The 10938-nt window shown below is 37.5% G+C and overlaps 1 protein-coding gene across 1 annotated transcript in view; it reads right to left on the bottom strand.

Moving 5' to 3' along the window:
- Positions 1 to 10938, bottom strand: part of LOC139120843 (ankyrin repeat and SOCS box protein 7-like) — a 28228-nt gene that overhangs the window by 4668 nt on the left and 12622 nt on the right. The window contains exons 3-4 of the mRNA XM_070685434.1: positions 8743 to 8970; positions 6554 to 6817 (exon numbers count right to left, since the gene is read on the bottom strand). Coding sequence (XP_070541535.1) covers positions 6554 to 6817; positions 8743 to 8970 — 492 coding nt within the window. The remainder of the gene's footprint in view (positions 1 to 6553; positions 6818 to 8742; positions 8971 to 10938) is intronic.

Below are 10938 nucleotides of genomic sequence, written 5' to 3'. Positions count from 1 at the left end.
CTGGCAATAGACAAAACAATAGAGAAAATTGTTATTGAATGATCAGGAAATACCAGAATTGCCAAATCCATACATGTATGAGCACACTGAAAAGATAATATTATTTCATGAGATTTGTGATGATTTAGGCCAGCATTAGCCATCACTGATTTTCTTAGTGTCTGATTACACTCATCAACACAGTATCACGAAAATTTTTAATTCATTGAAATGTTTCTCTTACACCAACTGCGTGCAGACTGTTCAGAAAAGGATCACAGAAGCACCATTTTTGACAAGCTTGATTAGGACCATAACATCCTTTGTCTTTCCCTCACATTTTGATACATTTTATACATTTTCATTATCTTATTGTCAGCACTCAATAACTCACCCTGAAATTATGGGCAAATCACACAATGAGTTTCTTGGTGCAACTTGTTACTGCTGATTCTAATCTGGACAGGACATACTTCAAAGGTGTGTGACAGTTTCTGACTGATTTATATTTACATACATCAATTATTCGTGCTGTATATCTGTTAATATTAATTCATTTTGTTTCTGTTTGTACATACATTATGCTATTTTCAGTAATACTTTTTTAGACTGTTACTTTATTTCTATCAGGATTTATCATAATTTTAATCCACATCACATGAGATTTCAGTAGGATTATTTCAAGAGTTCACAAGAAGCAAGACATGCATCACGATACTGTGCCACACTGTATGCACTCTTGCCAGAGAAAGCACCAATGCCTCTAACTCAGATTTCTAGGGCACCACTGGCAAATGTTAGAGTTTTGAAGTTAAAATTTCACGGGTCAAAAAAATTCAATTTTTTCCAAAAAAACACCACTATTTTCTTGACGTTGTGTGATCCGCCCATAATTGTAGGGTCAAATAATGACCAAATGTATTAAAATAAGATGTTGATAGATGTTACAAATGGATACTACATGTGTCATTTTCAAATTGCACCTAAAGCACTTTAAATTATTTTGGCTATTTGCTTTTTAGAAACTGTCAAGGAACAATGGAAAAGGTACATTAATACTGGAAGGAGAAAAAAAACATAAATCTTTGTCATGATCTGGGAAATTTACGTTACCAGAGCTTGAATAATATTCTGACCAAGTATAACTGGGTATTGTACAATTGAATTAATGCAAACTTGAAAGGACACTAACCTTATCTAGTAACATTTTGAGCAAACAGTCAGGATGATGTGGTGATACCAAGATTATACAAATTCTGGCTATTGAACACAATAGTTTCCAACAAAGGGGAAAGTGTCCATCATTAAACACAAATAAATTGTGAGTCAGTGTTCCTCATGTTCTAGAGAGTTTTTATGTATGTCTTGGTCAATTTTGAGACATTTTCTCCCAAGTTGTGGTCTATCTCCCACAAGGTCTTGCTAAATAAAATGCTGAGTCTAAAGTTCAAGCTTCCAGAGTGAAACTTATTTATAACGTACTGTAACCAGATTCTCAAAGTATCTCATTTAAATGCAGGTAAAAAGAATTTCTCTTTTAAGTGAAGTATTTACATGTAAAAAGAAAGTGGAAGGTGTCTTCTATTTCATCAAAACAAAGTTTACATTTTTCCATTACCTTTATAATTTGCCCAGTTGTTTATATCTCTCAAGATCAATAGAGTTTGTTCTAATCTTTAAAAATACAGAAAAAACCATAATGATCTTGACGGTCATTCACTTAACCCTTTTCCTGCCAGACAGTAAAAATAGCGCCAATGGCACTTGATCACAACTGGCACATTGTAAAACTACTCTATCTCTGGGTACACCTGTACATGAAATACTGAATGGGTAGGTGCTGCGGGTTTGGAGTTTGTCAGTAAATGCACACACAAAACAAAGTCCCGAAGTAGCGAATTCCAGCCATTTTCAAACCACACTGTTTGTCAGTGGGGTAAGCAATATTCGCAAAAATCACATTTCCAGGCTAATAGACTATGTTTTACGAAATCACACGTCCTTATCACAAAATAAAACGATCTTTGTCTTTAAATCAATGCGCCAGTAAACAGGTCCAGCAGCTAGTTATGTCATCAAGTCTGTAATGTTAAGGGTCATAACAAATGTGAGAAATCTAAAACATTAAATATGTTGTTTTTTATCAATTTTATTACCAAAAGCGCATGAAATCTCTGATACTTTGAATCAGCCATCCTGCATATTTCTAACATTCATCAAAACCTCATTTCTGTTCCACAACTCATTAAATAGTCCATAATGCAGGATTGGTGTACATTCCAAAACTACATATATATAAGACCCCTAAAATCAATTAGTTAAAGGGGGGGTTAGAAATTTCCCAAAACTATCTAACCGCTGCTTCGTTTGGCTCCATTTTTCCGAATCGGAACCTTGGAACCAGTCTGAACATCTGTACCAAATATCAATGCAGTCTGTTCAGCGGTTTTTGACTTTTTGTCGTTTACGGAAAATGGACACTGTCCGACATCGGTTGAAGCTGACCCTATATCACAACTTCCAGTTGTGATAATGACCTATGGTCATTATGTTAAAATATACCGCCAATGGCGCTTGGACATAATGACCGCCTAGTATTATCGGCATTTATCAACAACCACACTCAAAGTGAATTAGACAGACCACGAAGTCAATGAGCAACATATAGCTTAAAGACTATTTTTCACATTGCGATTTTAAGCTCATTTTTATGAGAAAAGAGACATGTATATGTATATGGAGAAAAAGCAGAAGACATATTTGTAAATTGTTTGTTAAGTGACAATCATATATGCATCTCTTGAAATTTTGTGGTTATAAGGTATAACACTAGTGTAAGAATAATGAGGTTAGAATAAGTTAATAAAGCTAAGTTGACAGTAATTAAGATTACAAAATTATACACTAAGCTGGGGAAATCTGATTGAAATAAATGTTGAAAAGTAGCAAAGTCATGGTCATCTTTTGTCTAATAGTAATACCTTGTGTAAGTTCATGAACTTTACATAAATCTTGCTGTAGATTTGTTGCTATGGGCAATAACTGTGTTTCAGATCATTTGAGAGCAATCCATCCATGACAGGTTTAAATTGTAATATACTTCTATTTAAAGGAGAGAAACTTCTCAAATAATTTTTTCCCCTGTAATTTGCTGTGAGAACACATGGACAGATGCTCAGGACTCTATGCTGGTGCTACCTTGATAACTAACCTACAACTTGTAACGTCATTGTCTAACCTGTTCACCCCAATTTCCTGTAGACAGGTCCACACTCCCATCGATAACAATGGGTTTGGGCCATACCATTGTAGTGAAAGACTGTAACATGTGAGGTTGTGGATACTTAATCTCTGGAATGTCAAAGTCTGTATATTGACTCAAGGATGTTTACTTAACAAATGCCTAGGGTCATCTCAAAAGTGAGAATCTAAACTATGAAATATGTTTTTTTTAATGCTTTTGATGCCCAAAAGAGCATAGAAATCTCTTATACTTCGAATCAGTCATCCTGCATATTTCTAACATTCATCAAAACCTCATTTCTGTTCCACAACTCATTAAATAGTCCATAATGCAGGATTGGTGTACATTCCAAAACTACATATATGAAAGACCCCTAAAATCAATTAGTTAAAAAGGGGGGTTAGAAATTTCCCAAAACTATCTAACCGCCGCTCCGTTTGGCTCCATTTTTCGGAATTGGAACCTTGGAACCAGTCTATGTATCGGTACCAAATATCAACGCAGTCTGTTCAGCAGTTTTTGACTTTTTGTCGTTTACGGAAATGGACGACATCAAACACCGGTTGAAACCACCTCTATATCACAACTTCCAGTTGTGATAAAAACTGTATCACTTCCCATCAGCCAAGTCAGTAACAAGTGGTATTGAGCCAAAACATGACGTATTTTCACCCACTTGGCTTGGTATGTTATAGCATCTTTTGTCCAAAAAAAATCAGCTTTACAGTATTATGTTTTCAACAGCCTTCAAATGTATAGTATTATGTTAAAATACATCATATGGAATACGTTGTGTTTCATTAATTTTAACCATCTTGACCTGGTAGTGAAATATGGACTTGGCAGGAAAAGGGTTAATATTCTCATGTATTACCTTTTTTGACCCAGGAATAGTGTTGCAAAGTTTTCATATTTTCAATGGTTTGTTTAATAAACGAAACCAAAACAATATGGTTATTGATAGTTCTGAAACTAGTCAGACATCTTGTATTCATGTGTGGGAATTCTTACCTGACAGTGTTTCCCCTGGGTTCCAAAATCTTGTAGCAAATTTGGCTAGAAGCCCTAAAAAATTATTCGCCAAACCAGATATTCAATTAGCCAAGCCGATACCACTGATCACAAATGACGTCATTTCTTTCTCATTAATATGCAAAAATAAATATTTGTCTGCATTTTCCGTAAGAATGACCGAAATAAACCCTGTTAGTGCTACTATGGATACTAAAAGTAACACCAATTTATGGTTCAGATTACAAGGTGTCAACATCAGTCACACATACAACATAAAATTTGTCCGAATTCCAAGCGACACTTGTCCAAAGTTAGGCGTATGCAACTATATTCGGGTCCTACTAATTACTGCCCGTCACTGCCCGTCAGAAAATTAGCCTTCCAATTACTGTAATCAGTCGATATTCAATACCAAAGACCACTACTCTTTGTAAAAACGAACGAAATAATATTCCAAGATCCGAAAAATGTTGATTTTCGAACGAGTAGCAACGCTAATCGTGTGATCATACATGCATCACCATTGGCCATACATACTGCCCGTCGACGTCCGACCACTGCCCGTCACTGCCGTCGGGAAATTTACCTTTCAACGACTGTAATCAGTTGATATCTCATATCAAAAACATTACTTACTATACAACCAAACAAAATTGTCGTCCCAGACCCCAACAACGTTGATTTGCGAACGAGTGGCAACGCTGATCGTAATCGATGTCCGAACACTGCCTATCATCACTGCCCGTCGAGTAGAGAACTTAGCGCTCCAATATTCACGTTAGTTCTGAGACAGGACTCGGGCATTTGGAGTAAAACAGACTCTTATTTTGTAGCTTTCTATTATATAAGTGGTCTTTGGTATTGATATATCGACAGATTACAGTAATTGGAAGGCTAATTTCCTGACGGGCAGTGACGGGCAGTGACGGGCAGTGACGGGCAGTAATTAGTAGGACCGACTATATTCAGTAACAAACCTGAAATCGCTATATCGCTACAGACAACGACACGAAACCTGGTTCAGCATACTAGTTTTTTCAAACGAATCAGATATCCATTCTCGTAGCAGTTTGAAAGTAAAATACTCTCAGACTTGAGAAATATGTGCATTTTTTAGACTTCCAATACATTTGCTTTACGCTTGAAGTTTAGCAAGCGAAGCTCGGACAGCGCACAGCGTATCAATGACGCTTGGGTCAGGGGTCATCATCAAAGACGTCAGTGTGTATTCACAGCCAGCTTCAATCATGCCATGGATCGCGGAAATCACGGATCCAAATGTTCACGTCTAGAACAGAACCGTAAAATATCAAATATATACCCTTTTGATATGGAGAAACATCTTTTTGTTTCACTGACGATCAAGTTAAATGCTCAAATATCGCGACAAGACTTGCGTATTTATTTGCACGATGTGAACGCGGAACTAGGCCGACTCGGCGGACGAGCGAGCGCTTCTCTGAAAGTCTGTAAACGATGTCACGTCACAATACACCACGGTCCGTGATACACTGAAAATTGTCGCGAATTTATATTTTAGGAAGCCAATTCACACAAGTTTCTAACGCCAGTAAAGGTATTTTCTTGTTGGCAGCAATACACCACCACGAACATTTTCGCTATTCAGGAGTGCCTTTATAATATCTCTCTACGTTCTAAAAAAATGTCATGCGTATGCTTTTGACCATGCATGCCGCTACCTTCCTTTCCAAATTCACGATCGACTTTCCTACATTGATCATAATTTTTCTTTCCATTTCATAGCTTTACTTGCACTTAGAATGTGTGTTGTAGGGGTGGTTCCCCCCATATTGGTGGAGCAGCCAAAGTCAAAAAGGAAAGTTTGCCGTTTTGCTTAGTTTCAATTCAGTGTTGACGATGACATGGCTATCACTGCACGGAGTTATCTGTAGGCACACATTGCGCGTAGTCAAACCCAAAACTTCGCAACTAGTCATGATATACATGCGGTACTATTGATTTGTGAGTTGTTTCGATACTGTATGTGTTACAAATAGGATCTCCTGACGCATAAGGTCGGGGATGCACAGAGATAAAGCATTACATCTCAAGTTGAATGCAGGACATGTGCGCGCGGACAAAGTGATGACGTCATAGTGCAATTTTCGATTCGCAAGTTTGGCTAACTTTTGCCAAAATCTTCTCGCCAAACGCTACTTTTTTCTCGCATTTGCGATTTGGCGAGCGGGCAGCGGAAACACTGGTTCATATGGTGACTCTATCATAAGGCATACATTGTACATGTAAGCTCAAAGAGTAAAAGAGCAAAGTTAATCAATGGAGAGGTTCATTTACCTTCAGAGAGGTTTCTGAGACTATCTGGTACAAGACAATCTTTGATGATTGCACTGGATGAAGTTTTATCAATGTTGACATTGTATCCTTCAGCTATCATCATCTCCACCAATTCCATGTCATCATCTGTTGATTGGCAGACTGCATAATGCAATGGAGTATAACCACTATAGTTGCGGTGATTCACATCAGAGCCATGCCTAAGCAATTCCAATATAGCTTCTCGCATGTTGAGAAGTACACATTCATGAAGAGGGGTACTTTCTGAAATAGGTAGTGGAAATGAATTTTTCAATAGAACATTCACACCCATTTGCCTAGTAAAGCAGCAAAACAGCAATACTCTATAAACTTTCTCATGGCAAGAAAATATCAATGAGACATTGCACCATATGTTTCAAGTTGCTTTTGCCACCCATTAATAGAACTAGTACATGTATACCGTATTATTCACACATTCAAATAGTGTGTTATTCAGCACGACACAATCCATAGGTAAAACAGACAATCCTGTATAAATCATTTATCTGTCATTGAAACAAGTCATGGTGATGATATAGTCCCTGCTTGATCAACTGCTTTCAGGGCTATTGATCCCTGTCGCTGATGACTTGATTGCATGTACCTTAATAACTGGCAAGTGCTGCACAGCAGTGTCCTGTAACAGGCTCCGATACAGCATGAGTTCTGTTATACAGATTGGTCATTTTGCAATTTAATTGACATGCTTACATTGTAGTATACACATCATGGTACCAAATATGCAGGGTTTTCTCTCGACTGCGCGATTGCGCAAATTGCACATTTCGAGCCATTTTCTGCCCTTTAAAAGTTACTGACTGCGCGAAAATCGCACACAAAACACAGCATGCAAATACGCCCATATGGTGGTGACTCAAACGCATAGTGTAGTGAACTGTGGATTTGCTGTTATTTCTATTCAGAATATAACCCCGGAAAAGACAAAATATTGCCTGTCGTTCAATTTTGGTGACGTGCATAACATGGAGTGTACGCACCGAAAAGAAAACACAGTAAAGGACATAGTTGTGCTTCAGTCTCCATGGATACTAGTGCCATTTTATGTTCATGTTTTGCTAGGATATGTTGTTTAATGTCATTAGAAAGCATCAAAAAATACTGCCCCCTCAAATGTCAAATCTGTCCCCTAATTTTGATGAATGGGGCAGAAATTGCCCACTTCAGTTAACATGCAGAGAAAACATTGAATATGTATATGTTTATAACAAAATAGATTGAAATTAATCTTCTCAGACATGTCTGCCAAATGGAGTCTGAGAGAAAATCATGACAGAATGGATGGTATGTGGCCATGTTTGATTGTATCTGAATGCATGAAGATGTAAACGTACACATCAGTGTATTCTTCTTGAATTAAGTTTGAATGGAATCTGTTCATGCATGTCAGAGTAATGGTTCAAAAAACACTAAAACAGATTGCAACAAAATGGCTACCTGGCAGCAAAATTGGAGTGTATCACAACACAAATTGACATACATACATGTACCGGTATGTATGTACTAGAACGTTGATTATCCGAATTGTTTTGTTATCCGAACTCAAACAGTATGTTCCCCGATTTTTTCTTGCCTACTTATGACGGTCATGTCATGTCAGATATCTGAAATACATGTACGTACCATTACCACACATCTGCTTTTCACACAATATAGGAAACTCAAATTATGCAAGCCGAAACCCTAGAAGTTAAGCTTACTCCCTGTAGGAGGGCTTACGAAGGTGTGAAATACTTACCGGTACTTCCTGTTATCAGTGAAATATAAGATACGACGTCGGGCAAACTTCAGAAAGCCAAAAAAAAGTCGACTGGAGAGGGTTTGGGGACACGCCCACATTGCATTTTCCTTTTGCCATATTTAATGATCCCGTGTGCTCAACAAAAAATGAAATAAACATAACTGTTCTATAGACCATCAACTGTATTTCTGTGATTTTGCAACATGGGCGTTTCACCAGACTTTTAAGGTACATACATTGTCTTTGTTCCAGGCTTTAATAAAATTGACCTAGGTGTGCATGAGTAATGGATAGGGACAGACAGATGGACAAAGCCCAGTCCATTAGCTCCTTTGATTTTATCTGCAGGGACTTATAAGTTATTCAAAGAATGATATGGCAATAAATTGTATTATCTTGCATAATGTACCTGAATACTTGACAGGAAGGGACAGTATATCTCTGCCTATGGCATTTCTGAGTTGTACTAAGACTGAGTCTTCATGGCCGTACTGACTTGCAATGTATAGACTGGTTCTACCCAATTCATCCTGACAGTTGTAATCCCCACCATTCAAGATCAATTCTTTTATGCATGCACTGCGATTGTTTCTGGCAGCAAGGTGTAGGGGTGTGGTGCCCCCATTGACTGGGGCCTCTGAAAAGACAAAATTACATGTCAATTTAGAATTGTAGAAGAATCTCTCATTTGTTTACCCAGATGATCATATCATTTTATGATTATATACATGATATGCTGTGAGGTGATCTTGACCTTATGACGTTAGAGACTGCAAGCTACATTATGGTGCTGTTATTTAAACAAAAGTGAAAACAACACCTACGACCAACTGTACAACAGTATTGTAAAGATGGCATGGATATCAGAGATGAATTCCAGTAAAAATTTTACGTGTAATAGTATGATACATATTTTCTCTAGCTTAACAGACAGGAATAACATCATTTTACAAACATAACAAGAATTGATTGAAAACACAGGTTTTATTGAAAATATTTGATGAATGTGCTACTGTCAACAGCAAAACAATAATTAACCCTTTGAGTGCTCTAATTTTTCCTGCCAAAATTTTAGTACAACATTTTACCAATTTTTGTGAATTTTTCTGTAATTTTTCTGATAATTTTGGACCAAATAGACATCACATTTCATCGGTTACAGTTTTTATCAAAATTTTCACAAAAATCTGAAAAAATTTGACTGGAGTACATTTTATAAAGGCAGCAAAAATTGACTTTGGCACTCAAAGGGTTAATGAAATTACTGAGAACAGGAATATATCAAACACGCCACCTTGAAGCTACATGTACATGTATTTGTGTTCATAGATTCTAAGCATCAACTAATGCCCTTGTAATCTAGGTATACATGTATTGTAGCAGCAGTGAAATCTGTACTGTACAGGTATGAGTCTAATGATACATGTCAATCAATCTCACTATTGTATGCACTTGGTTTGGGAGAGACAGATGATCATGACTGTACAATGTAAAAAATATTTTACAAATGTCTGTAGGTATATGAGTTTTTTTCAAAACTTGTATCAAATCATCAAACTATAAACATCAGTCTACTTGTCAGATTTGATGCAGAGACAGAAAGTTAGATAATATTCAATTATTCACATTAACAACTCCATGGTGGATTAACACATAGACTCTCGAGAAAAACGGGACAGGCAACTGCTGAGGTTTCTTTGTGCGATCTATCTTGGAATACATTAAAGTTTATTTGCCAAGCGGTCCCCGACAACAATACTTCGTACTTAACACTGAATCTCATTAAAGAGGCACTCCCACGTGGTAACATTTTTAAAACATTTTTTTAATGCCAACGGTCAATATTTGACGTGGTGACTGCGCGCGGATTGCGAGATATCGCTAAAAACATGTCATTTCCCGAGCGTATTTTTCACATCCCGAAGTTTTGCGATCGTTACTGATTTTGACCTGAAATCCCCCGAAGGTTTGTTGTTGTGCTGCTTGACGATATTCTAGGGAGTCTACTATAAGTTCGAACGACGCAATTAATTTACTTGCCACTGCAAAGATTTTATATACAGCATTATGCCATTAGCTCAGGTAAGTTTTGTAAAACTTCTTAGTTTTGTCGCTTTTATTATTGTAAATCAGTTGTACTATATTTTTAACCAATACCACATAAAACATCAGTTTTTACTGTCAAATATTAGCCGCCTCCGATGACTACATTTTGTCGTCTGCCACACAGTACGCCGCGCGCGTGGTATGCGTCTATGCATACCACTCGGCGGCCGCTATGTATCAACCGCACGTAACTGTGCTAGGTCACCTATGCGAATTCTGGTGGAATTAAACTTTGTTTTCCGTTTTTTCTCAGAGTCAGTAAGACTCGGCTTTCCCCAGGGGGCATGACCGATCACCGACGCGAGTGGTACTGTGGCATACAGCAGCGTAAGCGTAGACTCGTACTCCATAGCTTAGTTGACAATGGCCCCAGTGCCGAACGTTCGATGTTCGGAAGCTGAATTTAGGTGGGCCACCGGAATTCAAACTTTTACTTTTTTGAGGACATGTTTTTATCGATATCTCGTGATCCGCGCACAGTCGCCACGTCAAATATCGA

Source organism: Ptychodera flava, chromosome 20 (genome assembly GCF_041260155.1).
Source record: "Ptychodera flava strain L36383 chromosome 20, AS_Pfla_20210202, whole genome shotgun sequence".
In the NCBI taxonomy this organism is placed as follows: Eukaryota; Metazoa; Hemichordata; class Enteropneusta; family Ptychoderidae; genus Ptychodera; species Ptychodera flava.
This window is presented reverse-complemented; position numbering and strand designations above follow the sequence as displayed.